The 20,223-nt window shown below is 40.7% G+C and overlaps 2 protein-coding genes across 6 annotated transcripts; both read left to right on the forward strand.

The window, feature by feature from the left end:
• The first annotated feature begins 374 nt into the window (after nt 1-374).
• LOC141932651 (uncharacterized) lies at nt 375-10,428 on the forward strand. Of its 3 annotated transcripts, XM_074846528.1 has the most exons (3): nt 4,239-4,341; nt 5,217-5,300; nt 8,310-10,428. In XM_074846528.1, the coding sequence occupies exon 3, from the start codon at nt 8,371-8,373 to the stop codon at nt 9,688-9,690; it is 1,320 nt and encodes a 439-aa protein (XP_074702629.1). In that variant the 5' UTR covers nt 4,239-4,341; nt 5,217-5,300; nt 8,310-8,370; the 3' UTR covers nt 9,691-10,428. The 3 variants fall into 3 exon arrangements, with proteins under 3 accessions (XP_074702630.1, XP_074702629.1, XP_074702628.1); XM_074846529.1 differs by lacking the exons at nt 4,239-4,341; nt 5,217-5,300 and adding an exon at nt 375-389; XM_074846527.1 differs by lacking the exon at nt 5,217-5,300.
• A 548-nt stretch (nt 10,429-10,976) lies between these two features.
• Nucleotides 10,977-19,672, forward strand: LOC141932569 (uncharacterized). Of its 3 annotated transcripts, none has more exons than XM_074846312.1 (2): nt 10,977-11,348; nt 17,410-19,672. In XM_074846312.1, exons 1-2 carry the CDS (start codon nt 11,298-11,300, stop codon nt 18,763-18,765), a joined length of 1,407 nt encoding a protein of 468 aa, XP_074702413.1. In that variant the 5' UTR covers nt 10,977-11,297; the 3' UTR covers nt 18,766-19,672. The 3 variants fall into 3 exon arrangements, with proteins under 3 accessions (XP_074702413.1, XP_074702416.1, XP_074702415.1); XM_074846315.1 differs by having other exon boundaries at nt 10,990-11,359; XM_074846314.1 differs by lacking the exon at nt 10,977-11,348 and adding an exon at nt 14,802-14,883.
• The last annotated feature ends 551 nt before the right edge of the window (nt 19,673-20,223 follow it).

Consider the following 20,223-nt stretch of genomic DNA (forward strand, 5'->3'; position numbering starts at 1 on the left):
CACTGTTTCTCTCTTACCTTTTACTGTGCAGAATAAACAGAAATGGTCAGTGAACTTTCTGTTTCCACAGCAACACTGGAAACCTGTCAGTGTATTTCAGGATGTTTTTTAACGTGTTCAAACATTCCTCTCTCTCTAGTTAATTAACAATTAATGTAGCCACCAAGAAAAGGTATACCAGGAAAGAGGGACATATCAGTACAAAGTCCAATTGACAGTGGCCTCGTTCCTTCTGCTGGTTATTTATACAAAGTCACAAAGGATCAGACTGAGAGACACACCTCTTGCTGACTGCCACTCTTCCTTCAGTTTGGTAATCTCCTGACATCACATTAGGCCCAGGACACCCCCTAGAATGGAGATTTCACTGAAGAAACTGGAAGTCAAAGGTAAGTATAGAAGTTTGTAGTCACCACAGCTCCTTCAGAAAAGAAGAGGACTCCAGGCATGAGCACAAGTCCTTTGGAAAATCCATAGTGCCCGAGGCAAATTGTTGCAGCTCTGGTGTTGTGGTACAGTTCTATGAAAGTAAATGTGAGGTCTTAAACGTGAAAGACTTTTTTCAAATAATTTTTTGTTTTGTCATGGTGTTGGTGGTTTGGTGGTTTTTTGTTTGGTTGGTTTGAATAACTGGCCTATATCATGAGCATATATGTTGAGTTCTTGTACCTCAATTAAAGAGAAAGTGCCTTTTTAAAGAACTCTGTAAGGGCCCTGTGGGCACTAATTGCCCTAATGGCCCTGCCCAGCCCCACCTGGGCCCCTCACGCCCCTGCCTATAGGCCCAGGAGCCCAGTTAAGCTCAGCTCTGGGCCCTCAGCCCCTGCCTGAGCTATGCCGGGAGAGGCTCAAGGTTCCTGCCCTGGGGACCCAGGCCCTGGCCGGCCGACTGGCTTCCTGCTCTGGCTTTGGCCCTGTATTGTTGCCACGGACCTGCCCTGCAGCCATGGGACCAGGCCTGCCCTGTTGGTTGGCTCCCCAGCTTTGGGCCTGTGGGTCAGCTCCCCAGCTTGGCCTCAGACCAGTCTCATCCCATGATGCTGCTGGGTGGCCAGGACGGGCGGCTGAACCCGGCTGTGGCCCTGAGCAGAGCCAGCCCCGCTCACCCCACTCGGGTGCGGAGGGACTGGGCCCTGGCTGCTGAGGCCCTGCCTGGCCAGCTCTCTTCTCCTGCTCAGGTCCCAGCTGCCTGTGTCTTGCCAGCTGCCAGCCCTCACTGCTCTCCGATAGGTGTTCTTTGTGACTGTCTCTACACTGAGAAATGGAGGCGTCCACGGCTGCTCTCAGTTCTAGGCCTAGTTTATGCATTTTCTGAAGGAAAAAGAAATGAGGAGGAGGAAAGCAGAAATGTGTGTTTTTTCCCTAGCAAAATACTAAACACTTCTAAAACTACACAGTGGCATAGGAGGATTTTGCAAGAACTGATGTGTGGGGAGAGAGAATGAGCAAAGAGTGGGCTGTTGTTATGTACTGGAAGAGAAAACAATGACAAAATGGTGATAAGAGGTTTAACCATCTGAAACAAGGAAAATCACACTTTTTTGTTTAAATAAAAGGCAAAAAGAATATCAGAGAAAAGATGAGAATGAAGCTGCTGCCCAGCTATGTTACTTCATTCATCTTGATAATTTTGTACAAGTATAAACTAATTTCACTTTTGTTTCTGCCGAGGTTTCCTCTCTAGTTCGTATGTATTGGTTGCAGTCACCACAGATTTTTCCAGTTCTCACACTAAAACCAAGAGATCTATTGAGATTTTAAGATTTCTAGTCAGGTGGCTACAGTGTTTGCCTGAAAGTTCTCTAGAAGTGACTGTGTGTACACTGCAGCCCTTGCTGCTCTAGTGCCTAACAGGCTGAATCTACTCAGGAAGAAAAAACAGAAGACTGTAGTGATTTGAGGATGGGGTCCTTCTTGATGTTAGTTGATTGAAGATTATAATTAATATTAGATAGCTGTAGCATTATTCACTCTAAACATTTTTTTAAAAAACAAACAAAAAAATTAAAAACTTTACCTAAAGCTCTCATAACCTATACATTTAGCGATCACCAGGAGAAAAAGTGTTATTTATTGGTGTGGTTTTGAAAACTTTTTCTGTAAATGAGAAATTCAGAGACAGTGATAGTTTCTTAGTGACATTTATTGCTTATGCTGCTAGGCAGTAACAAGAAGCTAAATACAGGGAAGATTTTACTGTAGTGCTAACTAAACACTTTAAGTCCACCACTTTTTCCAGGAATTAGCAATTTGGTTTCATCAGCTCAAATGCACAGGCTTACATGGGCTAACCACTTAAAATCTGTTCTATTCCAGCCTATGTATCGAACACCTGAACAATCTCTGGGACCAGAATGCAGCCTCAGCCCTACTGAGTATTATGTACTGCAGCTACTGTACAGGTTTCTCTCTCAGAAGCACTAAATAGGCAAGTCATGATATGCCACTTTCATAACAATACCTGCAGTTATAACAATAGCATTCAAATAAAATAAATGAGTTACTGGCAATCTTCAACCTTTGAAAATCTTTTATAATGAAAGGTATGATCCAGGTCAGAGCTTTAAAACAGCTTTCTGAGAAGAGACAACTGGCAGTTGCTTTTCTGTGTTGCAGTTCACATCACTGCAAGACGTGTTAATGGGAAAAGCAAGTCAGAAAAGCTTATGTGCTGGTTACTTCCTCCTTTCCCTTGCCCCCCAGCTGACTTCTTTTGAAGTGAAAAGCAAGCATAAATTCAGACTCCCTTTGTAAATAACCCCAGTAAGGACTTGATAAATAATAATAATATTTTTTTAGAATGCAAGGAAATTCAACAACATACATGTTTGAAAATGACCTAATGGTTCAGCTGACAAAGCATGCTCTTAAAGAGGATCAAAATTTCTCATGCTGAACTGAGCTAAGTCAACATGTCATAAAGGGAAATGAGTATTAGATGTGTAATAAACTGTTTTGCTTAGTATCAAAGTTACTGATGGATTACTGAGGCTACCTTAGTTGTTGTTATCTTGTTTTACTTGAAAGCCTGCAAAGATGTAACACAAGCCAACTCCCTATACACTTGCATGAGCACCAATTCTGTGAGCGTCAGCATGGGCTCCCTGGCGCAGCACTGATTCCATCCCCCAGTGCCAGCTCTGCTGGTCAAAGGTGGCTCCTAAGCACTCTTACACCTCAATCAATTGGTACACGACAATTACCAAGGCATTTCTTATCTTATCAGCAAGGCAGAGTTTTCTCCCTTATATGGAGTCATTCTGTTTCTGGTGTTCCTGCTCCCAGACAGCTTAACCCGTTCGGCAATGAGGCCTTCTTGCCCTCTGTGCCAGCTCATTCCTTAGTCACGAATTACCATTGCTGGGTAGTTACAACTTGAATTTCCCCTCAAAAATACTTCAGCTGTAATCAAGTCACCTCTGCAATTTCCCTTTTTCCCTCTATGAGAGCTGAAGATATGTGTCTTTCCATAGAAATAAAAGTTATTTAAAATAAAAATTGAAAACACCACACTCCCATTAAGAGAAAGGGAGAGATTTTCTCTCAAAATAGCTAAGAGAGCAGGCAAATCCAGTTTGCCCCCCAAAATAAATTGTTCTATTCTTTTGCATGTCTCCCCACCCAGTCTACTCCTCCCATTCAAGTCAGTGTTTACGTTAGCTATTAATACAGCTCCACCAGGCAATCAAGTGTTGACTCAAGTTATATCCACCTACTATTTCAGACACATGCTGTGGTAGATTAAAGGTAGATGTGATTAAATACTAACTTTTATTTTCTGGTCTCACAACTGTGCACACAATTTCTGTGTTGATTTTGTATCATTATAAAGTGAAAGAGATAATCTCAACAGGACTAAGCTTACCCGGAAGCTCCTCTGAAAAACACAAGGTGCTATTTAAGATTAGACTGTTGAAACACACTAGGTTACAGCTGATCTAATGGGAAGTATTTAAATCCTGATCTAGGTAAATCTCTAAGAACATACACACAGACACCATAAATAAAGGAAAATGATCATCTATCATTCTACCAGTTAACAAATATGACTGTTGGGATGTTGAGATTGTATAAACATCAATTGAAGAATGTATAATTTGATTAAGTCAAAGTTGTTTATCTGAAAAAAATATGACAGAACAGAAAGCAAGCTGATATGCTGTACAGGAAGCTAACAAAGTCACGGGATTTCCCAGAGACAGTCAAAAGTACTAGAATAATTGTAGAGGAAGCAGATGTTGGGGAACAAGCAAGGTTGCAAGGTCTCTCATTTCAGTGGGAGCATAAGGCAGAATTGGAGCACTGGAAAGCATGAAGTGCTAGACAAAGAGGCTTGAAACTGTGAGTAAATACTCTATCATTTGATTCCTCTTACGTTCAGGAGGGCATGATTTGGCGCGCTGTGGTGAAGTATCAAGACTGCACATAACAAACACGGACTCCATTATTTTCTCTTTACGTAACAACTGAAAAATGCTGAGGTGTTGTCTAACTATTCCAGGCAAAATGGGTGACAGTGTTTTATAAATCTTCACTAAAACAGTTATTAAAAGCAAGGCTGTTATTGTTTTGTGTGAATAAATTTCTTAAACTTTATTGATATAACATACCTTGCAGTAAATTGTCGTCTTCCGAGTTTTTCTCTGTACTGCAATACTGTGGTATTAACCTGAACAGGCAGAGAAGGTCCAGACCTGCTAACGTATTTTAAAACTCCTCTTTTACAGATGAAGGATATTTTTCAATTTCAGAGCAAACTAAGTATTTTTCTCAGTAACAGAGACCATAGTGATATCGGACACAGTGAAACAGTGGTCATTTGCTCAACATTGGAATTTCATCTTACATGAAGTGAGGCTTTGCCAACATATGTTCATTTGAACAAGGGACAGTGCAAAGTAGTACAAGAAGTATCTCTTAATAACTTCATGTGTATAAAATCCTTTTTCAGAATGACAGTGGCTATTTCTGGTCAGAAATTATTTTTCTGACAATAGTTGAGATGCTACATTTTTTTAACGTTCCCATCCCAGCTAGATAAAGAGAAACTTGGTGGGTTTAGTCTTCTAGTTCAGTGGACATCAGCTAATGGCTCCAGCCTGTGGTTTCCAAAAGAAGTGGCACAAACTTGAATCCAAAATCGTAGTTCATATTTAGGAACTGATGCCATCCCTTTCTTGGAAAAATCTTTTATCAACTAATCTCCCTTTGAACAGGTCAAGATGAAAGACAGAAATGGGATGAAGGTTAGCAGCCACTGGAGGTTTCCAGAAATGAAACAATTCTTTGAGGAGAAAACAGTAGGTTATTTAAACAGACTATATAGATCTCTATGTGTCTCTGTAGTTTTTATAACTTCTTTATGTAAAAGGGACTCACTTGCTTCTTTATTGTCCCTGTCTGTAAAGTTTTACTCACAGTCACCGTTCATGCCACAGGAGGCCTCTAGTTTCTAATAAGAATGCTAGTTTACTTTTTTCCAGATCAAGTGGTTAGTAATGCTTTTGGCATACTAAAACTACTCATTGTTGTTAGCCTCATAAGCTATTAGGATGAATTTGCATTGCCCAAATTGGGTAATGTATGCATACAAAATCTGTGAAGGGAAATTATATCAAAAGTTTGTTTGCACGTAGCTAAAAATGGACAACAGATTGTTTCACCTAGAAGACGTGAGAAGCAAGAGAACATCTGAGTGAACTTCCTGCTTTGTGTAACTTGCACTTTAAACTAAGATAGAGACTTCTGTGCGAGGGCTGTACAGGAATTGCTCTCTTTTTACATTGCCTAGAAAGTAGTGGTGTTCCAAAAGGAAGAGGCGTAAATGAGAGTATTTGCCATAAGTGGATTTTAACATTAGGTCCTTGTTGCAGGATGAGATTACTAGTTTTTTAGTATTTGTTAAATCTTAAAAACGCAATTTGCATGTAAACTTCCCAAGCCTAATTTAACAGGCAATTTTTAAGGCATATTGCTGCCTAGTGTAAGACTGACAGTTGAATACATATTTCACCAGAACAGTGTAATGATTTTTGCACTTAGCATCTGTATTAAAAAAAAACCCCGGATCTTGTATTTCTGGAAATACACGAGACAGACACTAATGATGAGGAACTTTATTAGTGCTTTCTTTCATCTCACCCTTTAGTAAATTTGTCCTATCTCTTATGCAAGTAAATCATCTTCCCCAGAAAAGTTTATATCAAGATTCTCTGATTTTCTCTACCTTTCTCAGTCACTTTGTTGTTCTCTTGGATGGGAAGATTGGACCTATAAACTACTCTACTTTTAGAACTTCCTGTCCTCTGTGTTTGTTACATGCCTCTCAATCTTCAGACCTACTCCCATCTCTGAAGAATTCTGTTGATTTCTTCCAAGAGAACACTGACAGCTAAATCCCACCTCCAAAGTGGGGAGAGAAGTAAAAAAAAAAAAAAAAAAAAAAAAAGAAAAGCAGTTGTGGATAAAAAACAAGAACTAGAACTATTTTCCCATGTTGTTGTTGGCTTCTTTTTCCTTTGTGTCGTGTGTGTGTGTGTCCCCCCCCCCGAAGTTTTCTGTAAACATTTTTTAATCCCATTTCCCAATTAATACTTTTATGGAAAAAAGCCACTTCACTCTAAAATAGTCTTTCTCTTAGTTTTCTAATAGATGGCATATTAGTAATTGTAAATGCTTGCTAGTCCAAAACCAGGAGTAACAGTAAGTATTTGAAGAACTTTGGTGCAAGCTGATAACTGATGATGCAGTCCTACTTTTCTAGATATTGTCATCTTTTCCATACAAATATTATTTGCAAGGTCCTGCTTAGTTACTAGTGAGCTAATGACAAAAAGCATATTTTAATTTTTTTTGTTAATTGAGGAGGCAATATTTGAAGTATTTAAAGCAGATGAGGAGACAGCTTCTGCAGAACTGAGTGGGCATATTAGAAAAACTTCTGCACATGCAGCATAGGCTTAAAATTGATGAATACCAATACTTGCATGAAAGAGGAAGATTTACAGCTTACATGACCATTTTCAGAGAGCAACACAAGATTTTAACTTTAGAGAATGGGTCATTACACATGTTCAAAACAACTTCTTACATTTTTGAAGCCAAAAAATGAAAAAGAACACTTGAGCAACATCTTGGATTTGCAAAGAACACCAGGCAGCAGTGCCTTCATCATGTTCTTCAAACCTAGTACTCTGAAGTCAGAATAGAGCCACAGAATGTTGTGCATAATTAGAAAGCAGTTGTTATTCAGCTGAGATTGAGTGTATGCAAAAGAGGACAGTACACCTACAAATGGTACAGACAATGGTTAATGGATCTGATGTGTTGTTGTGATGTGTCATGTTATATCACGCCCTCATGGCTGCTTATAGAATAAAGCAAGGTTTGATTTAGTTTGGTTTTGTTTTAATTTGCCTTCCATCTGCTCAATGGTTTAAGCATGTGTAAATACTGAGCTGTGATTGTATACTGAAAATCTTCACTTTGTAGTCTGATCTGGTAATATCTTGGAGAACTTCAAGTTTCCATGGCAAGGTTAAAAAGTTCAGGAGTGCACGTGGTCCCAATGAAGGGTCACAATATTCACACGAAGTCCTACTGATAAACTGCTAATTTAGAGCTGTGGTCTGAGACTTGACATCTTTAATAGCAAAAGCAATTTACATTTAAGGTAATCTCAGCCACCTGAACAAGTGAAGATTATTTTCAAACCTCTTTTCCTAGATAATGTTGAATACCATAGGAACCTACTAGGCTCTGAAAACACACTAGCCTCAGAAAACATTTTCTCTGTGACTTGGGAATCAGGACATTTGAAAGACTGTGACAGGATTACTTCTAGCCCAATCAAAAGAATGCAGTTTGAATTTGTGTTCACAGCACCTTTTTTTTAGGAAGAAGAGAGGAAAGGATAGCTCTATAGTTTTACAATCTTCTTAGAATACCAAAAGATAAAGAATGTGGGTTTTCACTAACATAGAATTACTTCCAGGCAACGAAGTGATTCAAATTACACTATATTACCATTACTGTATACCAAAACAGCTGAAACAGTTGCACCGGGCCCAATTGTACAGTAACATGTAAGAAAAGATCAGAATGATAAGGTGTAAAGAACACAGAAAGAGCTTGGAGTAAGAACATCTCTCCATTTTTCCAAACCTGTATGAAAAGTCAGGTCTTCATACTAAAGTTTGAAATATTAAAACAGTAACTGTTGTGCTTAAGAGAATCAAGTTCAAGTCAAAACATTACTTCCTTCTGGCAAATCACTGAGTGTGTTTTTTTGTATGTTTGCTTTGTTTTAGAGAAAGTGAATAGAAGACTGAGTGTAAAGGTCTGTTAAGTTCCAAACTGTGAGATTCAGAAATGATACACTGTGGAAAAAAACATATTTCTGCTGTTGTTGCATGTATACTTATTTTTGCAAGTGTTTTAATCTGCTCCTGGAAAGATCCTCAGCTACAGAATAACATAACTAGAAAAATCTTCCGCCAGGCAACAACTGCCAGTCCAGCAGGTCAGCTTTGTAGAGGAAAACCTGCTCAAAATGTAATAACACCATTAAAAGATAACAGAACTTTTATTATAGCCCCATACTTCGATGACAGAGAAAGTAAAACCACTCGTGTGATTGGGATTGTTCACCACGAAGATGTAAAACAACTATACTGCTGGTTCTGCTGTCAGCCCAATGGGAAGATATATGTATCAAAAGCAAAAATTGATGTTCACTCAGATAGATTTGGATTTCCTTACGGTGCAGCAGATATAGTTTGTTTGGAACCCGAAAACTGTGATCCAACACATGTATCAATTCATCAGTCTCCACATGGAAATATTGACCAGCTGCCAAGGTTTGAAATTAAAAACCGCAAGGCTGAGACCTTTTCTGTTGACTTCACTGTATGCATCTCTGCCATGTTTGGAAATTACAACAATGTCTTGCAGTTTATACAAAGTATAGAAATGTACAAGATTCTTGGGGTACAGAAAGTGGTGATCTACAAGAACAACTGCAGCCAGCTGATGGAGAAAGTCTTGAAGTTTTATATGGAAGAAGGAACTGTAGAGGTAATTCCCTGGCCAATAAACTCACACCTCAAGGTTTCTTCTAAGTGGCATTTTTCTATGGATGCAAAAGACATTGGCTACTATGGACAAATCACAGCTCTAAATGACTGTATATACCGTAACATGCAGAGGAGCAAGTTTGTGGTTCTTAATGATGCTGATGAAATAATTCTTCCCCTTAAGCACCCAGACTGGATAACAATGATGAGCAGTCTTCAGGAGCAAAACCCAGGGACTGGCATTTTCCTCTTTGAGAACCATATCTTCCCAGAAACCATATCTACTCATGTGTTCAACATTTCATCCTGGAACACTGTGCCGGGTGTTAACATACTACAGCATGTACACAGGGAGCCTGACAGGAAAGAGGTTTTCAATCCCAGGAAAATGATAATTGATCCACGAAAGGTGATCCAGACTTCAGTCCACTCCGTCCTGCGTGCTTATGGGAACAGTGTGAATGTTCCCATGGATATCGCCCTCATTTATCACTGTCGGGTGCCCCTTCAAGGAAACCTTCCCAGAGAATCCCTCATCAGGGATACAACACTGTGGAGATATAATTCATCATTAATTGTGAATGTTAACAAGGTGCTGTATCAAACCGTACTGTAAGCTCACAAGCGAGACCTCGGTTGTAAGGAGGGAAGGTGGAGAGCTACCTGTATCATGGGGAGGCAGAGGATATAATTTAAAGGTCATATTAAAATCACTTCCACATGAAGCTTACATCTTACAGAGATTTAGGAGAACAGCCCTTTTATGTACTGTACAAAGGTAAATGCATTTGATTTGTGAACCGAATCGAGGTATCCAGGGAAGAAATTTTCAAAACTGAAAAAATCATTTGATCCAAGAAGAGTGGTTGAGGCCTCAGGTCCACTGTTTTTTTAGAGGTGTTTGCACATGGTTGAGAAGAGCCTGATGACGTTGATGTTACATGTCTTTGCAGGAAATTGGTGTGACATACCTCTTATCGAGGATAGATCCCTTTCGGGATATATTATACATCTTTGGCCCTGAAAGTTAACCGTGTTAGGGATGCTATAATTTTAAGTGCAGTAGTGAAATTTAAAGGTGTTGCAATAGGCATTGTATGCTATGTTTTCCCCAGCAACAAATGCACTGTGTATTTAAGATCATCTATTAATCACAGGAACAAAAGCCTGTAACTTACGGTCTTCACTGCTAGAAGAAAATCCCACCATAGAACTCGTACAAATGCAAACATTGTATTTTGTTGTAGGAATTATCTGACTAGGTCTTGCTGTCTCTAAAACAGTAGAAGCACTGGTGTAAACAACTGGATTTTATCATTACGGAATTATAAAATTTCCCTTTACTTTTTCAAAATTGATTTGCATTTCGGAAATGTAACGGCTTGCTGGCGTTCCTCCATTTTACACAAGTTAATGAGACGAACGGACAGCCAAGCGTGGGGCCGAGGCGGGACACCCTCCCGCGGGGCTCGGCGCTGCCGCCGCCCCGGCCGGTCGCTCCCGGGAGGCCGCGGGGGGAGGCGCCTCAGGGGCGCGGCAGCCGGACAGGGCGAGCGGCGCCCCCGGAGCCGCCGGGCCGGGCCGGGCCCCTCCCGCACGGCTCGGCCGCGCCCGGCCCTGCTCCCGCACGGCCCGGACGGCGGCCCCGCGCCCGTCCCGCCCGCATCAGCCCCCCGGGACAGGCCGCGCTGCCGCACCCCGGGGCCCGGCGCGGGGCTCCCCCACAGGCGACCCCGGGGGACCTGCGGCGGTGGCGGGAGCAGCCGAGGCGCGGGGGGGGCGGGTCCCGGGGAGCGCGGCTCGCCGCCCGCCGACCCCCCGCCGGCGCCAGAGCGGCCCCGGTGCGCCGAGACCCGGGCCCGGGCGGGCGCCCGCGAGGTCCCCCCGCCTGCCGCCGCCGCCGCCTCTCCGGGCGGCAGGTGCCGGGGCCGCGGCGGCGCGGGGCCGGTCTCGCCGTTCCGCTGTCGCCGAGGGGGCGCGGGGGCTCCGGTGCCCCGGCCCAGCTTCTCGGGGCGCCGGCGGCCTCCCCCCGCGCCGGGCAGGGCGAACCCCGGGCCGGGGGCCGCGGGGGGCCGGCACGCTGCCGGGGGCGTGTTGGGCCGGTCCGACGGCTGGGACCGAGGAGGGCGTCGGGCCGCGGCTCCGGTTGGGTCCCGGCACTGGCGTCACCTGCGGAGGCTCGACAGGCGCGGGACTATTTCCACTCGAGAAACAGCAAATGAGATGGGGGTCAGCAGTAGCAGCGTTTTGGGTACTGGTGCTGACCACTTAATGGTAAGTTAAAGGTATGTATTAATTGTAAGCCCAGATGTTTGAAGTATCCAGCTGAATATATGCCAAGCCTGGGGCTTAATTTTGGATTTAAGGAATGCGTAACTCCTTGAAGGAGTGGTGTCTGCCTGCGCTGCGGGTTAACCCTGGTAGGCCGCTGAGCACCACAGAGCCGCTCGCTCGCTCCCCCCACCCCAGCAGTGGGATGGAGGAAGAGAACCTGAAGGGCAAACGTGAGAAAACACGTGGGTTGAGGTGAAGCAAAGTAGCGTGTGCAAGCAAAGCAAAATAAGGAATTTATTCACTGTTTCCCATAAACAGGCAGGTTTTTAGCCATTTCCAGGAAAACAAGGCTTCATCACATGTAATGGTGACTTGGGAAGGTAAATGCCATAATGCTGCGTGTCTCCCCCTTCCTCCTCCTCCCCCAGCATGGCAGCGTGTGGCGTGGAAGAGGCCTTTGGTCAGTTTGGTTCAGCAGACCCGCTGTGTCCCCTGTGAGCTTCTTGTTCCGCTCTACTGCTGGGACGGGCCGGGGGGGGGAGCAGCGTGAGAAACAGAAAAGACCTTGACGCTGTGTAGGCGCTGTTCAGTGGTAGCTAAAACATCAGTGTGTTTTAAACACTGATTTGGTCACAAATCCAAAACACAGCACTCCACGAGCTACTGTGAGGAAAATTAACTCTGTTCCAGCTGGAACAAGTACAATGTGAAAGACAAAAAGTTGAAATAACAATCTTTTAAATGTTGTCATGCAGTTTTTACTTTGTCTGATATTCTTTTCAAAGGCCGCAGTCTTAATTGTTTACAGTAGGAGAAATTTGGCTTCAGGTTATACAGCAGATTATTACAAAGAAGTTTATGACTGTACAGGGAAATGTGTGGTTTGTCAGTTTAAACGGCACAAATTAAGTATATAGCAACACTGTCTATTGGTCTGGCTTACCTTCTTTGTATTTAGAGTAGAAACAGCCAGCTTAATTTTTTAGAGCAATATTTTACAAATAGTGGAATAATACTGCCCGCAGTTTAATCCTTCAAACGATGTGCTTCTGACTTTGGATCGTATAAGAGAGGAAGGACACTGGTGTTTCAAAGAGTCTTTCTGAAAAAGATAAACTAGCAAAAGAAAGACAATCTAGATAAAGATGGTCAATGACTGTTAGTCTTTGGAATTTTTATTTAAGCACCATTGGTTTCTGTTGTTACTTTTGGCAAAAACGATAAATCAGAGGATGGAGAATAACTTTTTCCATAAATAATAAATTAATAAGGCTATTTGTTAGTGGTGGCTTTTTAGTTAGACCCTGGATACACCAAGGGTTAGGCTGTTTATTGTTCCTATACCACTGAAGCTCATGCTGCGTATTAGCAACTGAAACTTCGCAGTCACCTGTCGTCTGTTGCCCACTAGCCTCACCCTAGATTGGGAGATAAAGCTGAGAGTTACCAAAAATTACACTCAGTATAGACATTGCAAAGATACTGAAATGAGCAGCATAAAAGGTCTTTAGCTGTCTCAATGCAAAGAAAACAAATTACAGAAGGCGGCCACAGTGCAGAGAAGATGTGGGAGAGATTAATAATGACCTAGGAATGTCTCTTGAACTAAATTAGCACTTTGTTCCACCTTTTAGTAAGGGCAACACTAATTGTGTTAGTGTCTTACTAAAGAAAGATGGCAGAAAAGAAGGTCTGAAAATAGAAGTTGTACAGCAAAGGTGAAAACAGATTCCAGTTGGAAGGTGATACTGAGTAATTTCCATTCCAGAATTCTAAGAAGACAGACAAGCTACTGAAGAACCTATAAAGGGTGTTTAATAAATGTGTCATGAGCGTAGTAGTATAACGTGGCAAAAGAAAGCATGAGCGGTTCCTCGGTTTAGGAAGGGAGAAAAAGATTTAAGTATACGCAAGTTTGTAAGTGCAATCTTGGTCACATACAAGGTTTTAGAGTAGATTTTAGAAGGGCTATGACAAAATAAATAAGGAGAAATGTGATTAATTTGAGCAACTTGATCTAGTGAAAGATGTCCCTGACCAACAGCAGAGGGGTTGGAACTAGATGACCTTTGAAGGTCCTGTCCAACCTAAACATGACTGGGACAAGAGCTCTTTATTACACCTTGCTGCAGAAGAAAACGCATTGTGTAACAGCACTTGGCTGAAAGACTGGGTAGATGTATTAATCTTCAGATGATGACAAGCTCAGATAGATCTGTGCAGTGTGGTGCATCTGCAAAAAATACAATCCTAGCATATGTTAAGAATGAAAATTTCCAGCAATGATGAGGGCTTATCACTGTCATGTACAAATGGACAAGGAACAGACATTTCTAGTCTTCTGTGCTAGAGATTAATTGAAACCAGGCCAACTGCACAGAAGAAACTGGTCAAGGAAGTGTGTTTCTTATGAAATGGTATTAGAACAGCTTGTCTTGTTTAATGAAAGAGTAGCAAAGATCACTGGAAGGTGATATGACTGCGGTCCATAAATGCAACAGGGAGGAAGAAAAGCTCTTTACTGTTAAGGGGAATACTGAAAAAAACCAAACTGGTGCAAAGTAGCCATTGATACCATTAGCTAAATTTAGTATTAAAGCAAATCTGCATAATTTGTATCGTGTTCTATTTGAATAGTAATTGGAAATAAAAGGCACAAAACAGGATTGAATTATTGTTGTTATTATAAAATAAACTCTTCTAAATAAGATGGAAGCATATTCTTGAAGTTAAAATTTGCCAAGTACTTTTTATATTGAGGAAATATAAACGTTCCTAATTAATCTGACTTTATGTATTTTCTGACTGCGTATCTGCTGTTAGTTTCGGGGGATCAAAATTCATGACTCATGTTGGGAAAACTATGAATTTCACTCCTCAAATAATTACATATTTTCTTTAAGATTCTGTGTTCGGTGTGTCTTGAGTTCTGTATTTTGCTCTTCTGCTTCTAGAGTCTGCTGTTGTTTCAGATCTCTTTCACAGTTCCTCATGAGAATATGTATTTACCTATTAGGCCTATAGTATGTTACCAAAAAGAAGATTGCCCAAGAAATACAGATATATAGTATATTTTTCTAGTTCTCTTTAAGTATGTGTGTAAACTGCAGATACATCAACATGCAGGATTAATTTCCAGAAGGAAGCTTAAGTAGCCTTAAAAAAATCACCTGAGCAGCTAGGTGTGATTTGCTTCAACAACTCCACACTCAAGTTTGTAATTTAAATTAAGTTCTGGGGAGGCAACTATGCATTGCTCAAGAGAAGGAAAACTTGTTTTTCTGGTAGGTGTGGCTGCTGTTACTGACATTAAAGAATACCAACCATCTGAAATAAATGTGTCAGCAAGTGTCTTAGGTGCTGTACCAGCATTTTTTTTTTTCCTCAGTATTATTCTGTATTGAACAATTCTTGCAATTTATCTTAAAAATATTTATGTTTTTATCTGGTTAGAATAAACAATTTGCAGATTATGCTTTAGCAAAAAATAAATGGAGGACTGAACAGAACTTCACTCAGCTATCTGCTTTAAAAGGTACTTTTTCCTTTCCAATGTTCACTGTTCAAAACACAGTTGAAAAGATTATTTTTTTTAATTGTTCATTATTTATAGCTAGCAAAAGTAGAGCTAACAGGTAATACATGAATTGTGTTGTTTAATGTTGACATGTTTTGATATTTGTTTAGTAAAAACTGTTTACTCTGTAAGACTGACCAATATTTTAAGTCATAAATAGATAAGACTGAGGAAAAAGTGTTAAATGTGACCTACTCTGTGTTGCAAGAATGCTAAAATACATAACAACCTGGGAATAAGAACGCTCAGGGGAAACTTTTTGTCTGACTTCAGAATATTTAATAAAAAGTCTTGTAAAATTTGAGTTGTTCTCAGTGGCAAATCTCCAGCAGAAGGTTGTATGACAGTAGCGGGCTCCGCAGTTCTGCTTTAAATTCTAATGACTTCTGTGGGGACACTCGCCATTTCAGAGACAAGTCGGTGATTGCTGCTGTTCTGCTTTGTGCCTGGTGCTATGTAGTGAGATTTCTGGTGTCCTATGACTGTTCTGGTCTGTAAAGCAATTTCTTGGTAGCTAGGAAAGGCTGCTATAAGTCATACCAGCCTTGGCAAATGGGGCGTTTTAAGGGCTATGTTGTGACCATAGTTTTCCTTACGTTGCTTTTTCAGGAAAGAGCAATTGTGAAAATATTGCACGTTATTCTGAAGGCGTGGACAATTATTTTTTGCCTGAACTTAGTTGAGATTCAGCAGCTAGATCTTACTGCTTGGAAAACACACTGTTTAAGCAGAAAACCAGACCCTAGGGGAATTTTTCAAGCCAAGCAGTGAAGTTGCCAGTGAGTTTAAGCACTTCCAGAGTGATGAAGCTGCTGAGTATGATATCTGGATCAAAAGTATGGATTTAGGTTCTTTTTAATTTTGTAACTTACTACTTTCTGAAAATGCTAGTTTTCTGTTCCATCACAAAACAGTACCAAGATAGAGGCTCTCAAAATAGCTTTACACAATGTATGAAATGCAGAAAAAAAAAAAATATTAGGTTTACTTATTATTTTAGAATGATTAATATGCTTTGGAAAAATACTGTTAGATACTTAGCATGTGCATACTCTCTGAAGATACTTAGATTACTAAGTACTTGAGCAAGTGATTTTATTAAGAGTCTTTAGAAGTAAATGAAAGGACAAGAAATATGTGAGTCTTCCAATATCTGTGTACACCTATGACATTGCTACCTGTTTTAGCTATAAGATGTATACCTAGAAATTTGGGTCTTTTAATGGTATGATTTTTTTTCTCAGCAGCTGGCTTTATGCAGCAATGACATGCCTACTAGAAACATTTTCTTCATCTTGTGCAATAGAATCAGTTTATTCCATCTTGGCATTTTACCACACACTTCTCGCTGGCAGTCTCGCTGGCAGGGGTATTGTCTTCTACCAGTCCGGTTTTCTGATCTAACATGAATTTGATTAATCTGGGGCACTCTTCCTCCAAGAATGTCTGTGGTGCAAGCAGGCCTTTGAAAAGACTTGCTGTCACCTTACTGTTTATGGATTTTATCTGGATGTCAAAAGATTAATTTGTGGAGGAAACTTTAATCCGAGTTCCACTTGCAGAAATTGCTGCTTGAGGGTGCCATGAGCTCTCTGTCAGGCATTAACACTTGCTAGTCCATGAGTGCTGCTAAAGACTGGCCCTCCAGGTACTCAGGAATGCCTGTCTGTTCCTGCAGCAGCAAGAGTTTAAGACCTGACCCCCAAACTCTGCCAGGAGCTGAGCCAGCATTAATGCAGTGTGAGGAGGCCCAGATCTCTAGCAAGCATCATATGAGGCGACTTTCCCTGCAAGCTCTGCCTTGTACAGTGCTAAGTAGGGTAGAGCTGATAAACTGAGAAGTTTTGTACCCACATAGATTTCACCTGTCTTCTGTTGAATTATATGAATTGACCTTCCTCTGTATGTATTTTCGCATCTGTGGTGAACTGCAAATTAGGGAATTATACCTTACACATTGTATCTGGACCATCATGCACAATCTCTGAACTTGATTAATTCTGTATAAATTTAATTTATATATCTGCCCCTAACTTGTCTGTGAGAAGTCAGGTTGAGGTTTTTTGCATGTATACTTTACATATACATTGTGTAGGGTAAAAAAAAAAAGCAACTTTTGTTTTGCTTTTAAAACTACTGTCTAATTATTTAATTGGATGTTCTAGAATGTGGATTATAGAAAATAATGAATAATGACTCTTTGTTCTCCTGTATGTAGACCTCTATCATGTTCTCTCACAGAACCCTCCATGTACAGAAACTGTTCCACACATCCGACACATAGAGGCATTCAGTGTCACATACAGTATTGTCCATCCCATTAAATGTGTGTTCTGTGATAGGATTTTCATAAAAGCACAGTAGCTGAGTCTTTGATTATGTTAGTGCACAGTGATAGAGATTTGCCCCCATCTTGTTTGTGAAATTCTTGAGCAATGATCGCGAGTCAGTATTATCTCATACTACATATTTTCTCTTCTGCAGATGCGGCAGCATAAAGTACAAGGACAAAGAAATTTGCATCAGCATTTAGATACAATCAAAATGTTGTGTGGTGGGAAAAAATCTTACTTTGCTGCTGCTGTGTGCATTATTACTCTAACTTCAATGGTCACACTTTCTTATCTTAGGTTACAGAGACTTTCTCACCTGCCAAAAATAATTCAAGAAGGTAGCAGATGTAGAGGGAAAATTACCAATAGCACAATAACACCATTAAAAGATAACAGAACTTTTATTATAGCCCCATACTTCGATGACAGAGAAAGTAAAACCACTCGTGTGATTGGGATTGTTCACCACGAAGATGTAAAACAACTATACTGCTGGTTCTGCTGTCAGCCCAATGGGAAGATATATGTATCAAAAGCAAAAATTGATGTTCACTCAGATAGATTTGGATTTCCTTACGGTGCAGCAGATATAGTTTGTTTGGAACCCGAAAACTGTGATCCAACACATGTATCAATTCATCAGTCTCCACATGGAAATATTGACCAGCTGCCAAGGTTTGAAATTAAAAACCGCAAGGCTGAGACCTTTTCTGTTGACTTCACTGTATGCATCTCTGCCATGTTTGGAAATTACAACAATGTCTTGCAGTTTATACAAAGTATAGAAATGTACAAGATTCTTGGGGTACAGAAAGTGGTGATCTACAAGAACAACTGCAGCCAGCTGATGGAGAAAGTCTTGAAGTTTTATATGGAAGAAGGAACTGTAGAGGTAATTCCCTGGCCAATAAACTCACACCTCAAGGTTTCTTCTAAGTGGCACTTTATGCAAGATGGAACACACATTGGCTACTATGGACAAATCACAGCTCTAAATGACTGTATATACCGTAACATGCAGAGGAGCAAGTTTGTGGTTCTTAATGATGCTGATGAAATAATTCTTCCCCTTAAGCACCCAGACTGGATAACAATGATGAGCAGTCTTCAGGAGCAAAACCCAGGGACTGGCATTTTCCTCTTTGAGAACCATATCTTCCCAGAAACCATATCTACTCATGTGTTCAACATTTCATCCTGGAACACTGTGCCGGGTGTTAACATACTACAGCATGTACACAGGGAGCCTGACAGGAAAGATGTAATCAATCCCAGGAAAATGATAATTGATCCACGAAAGGTGATCCAGACTTCAGTCCACTCCGTCCTGCGTGCTTATGGGAACAGTGTGAATGTTCCCATGGATGTCGCCCTCATTTATCACTGTCGGGTGCCCCTTCAAGGAAACCTTCCCAGAGAATCCCTCATCAGGGATACAACACTGTGGAGATATAATTCATCATTAATTGTGAATGTTAACAAGGTGCTGTATCAAACCGTACTGTAAGCTCACAAGCGAGACCTCGGTTGTAAGGAGGGAAGGTGGAGAGCTACCTGTATCATGGGGAGGCAGAGGATATAATTTAAAGGTCATATTAAAATCACTTCCACATGAAGCTTACATCTTACAGAGATTTAGGAGAACAGCCCTTTTATGTACTGTACAAAGGTAAATGCATTTGATTTGTGAACCAAATCAAGGTACCTTGTGAGAGTCCACAGTGGTCTAGTGCCAGTTAAGAACTGGGTTCCTCAGGTAAAGTCTCTACTGCAACTGTGTCAGATGTGAGAGCTGAGGCACAGGGAGAGGATAACTCTTTCACGTGCCAGTAACTATGAAAGGGCGTTCTTCAAGGCCTAGGGAATGACCGTGCAGAAATTAGAAATTTGGTGTACCGATTTCCAACTCTCTCTATTTTTCTTTACTCATCTTCAGATATGATTTAGGTAGTACAGTGAACCTATAAACTACCTGAAGAAAGAATTAATTGTTTTTTGGTTATTTGTATCTTTGAAGTACTTGATGGTTAAAAAAAATACAGCTATGTTTAGTGGTGCCTATTAAAAGATGGCCTGGGACAGCATCTCTGAGATGAAGAGCTGCATTGGCATTAACACTGTAACTCATTATAATCACAGAGGCAGGATAAGAAAACACATCAGCTGTTGCACTGGAACTGCTGCTTGTTAGAGGTATTTCTTCTTAACGGAGACGGGAATTTGTAGCAGAGCCAAAAGTCATTTAATGATACCAAGGATCAGAGCAGATGGTATTACTTCTTCTGGAAAATGTAAAATGAGTCTGTTTAGTATTTCTCAATTGATTCAAATAATGCAAAAGGCTATACACAGTTTTCAACCTATGTACAAAAAATATAACTACAGTCATTAGTATTAAAGGTAACGTTGCTTAATTCTTGCAGTGTGTATGTCATTGTTTGGGTACAAAATTTGTATGTGCCAAGTTGAGTAAAAGGTAAATACATTGTGAAAGTAATTGAGTAAAATCTACCAGTTTCAATTGTAAAAAAAAAAAAAAGGAACCCCTTGTATTCTTGGAAATAGTCTTTGTTAAAGTGGTAATGTAGTGTAACACTAAACATAGCTGTTAGAGTCCTGCTGATCCAAATGACTGTCACCTGGGTTTTTGGGACGTGTGAGTTTAAGAAGGGTGATCCTTCTTTTGTTAACCCACAGCTGTTCTGAATTACTTAAGTGGTAAGTGCTGAGGCATGTTGGAAAGCTTTAAAACAGAGGCATGGAATACAGATTGATGTTGAAGAAAAAGGAGACTGTTGTGAACTGAAAAGAAGGCTATTTCCAGGTGTAAAGATGGATGGATGAACAACTGATACATAAGAGGTTTTTGTTGTTGTTTTTTTTTTTTCCTGGGACGTTGAAGCCTCATAACAAACTGTTTCTTTGTGAAAATTAGACATCGGGTGGCTTTTAGTCCTTTACATCA

This window comes from Strix aluco, chromosome 20 (genome assembly GCF_031877795.1).
Source record: "Strix aluco isolate bStrAlu1 chromosome 20, bStrAlu1.hap1, whole genome shotgun sequence".
NCBI classification, from domain to species: domain Eukaryota; kingdom Metazoa; phylum Chordata; class Aves; order Strigiformes; family Strigidae; genus Strix; species Strix aluco.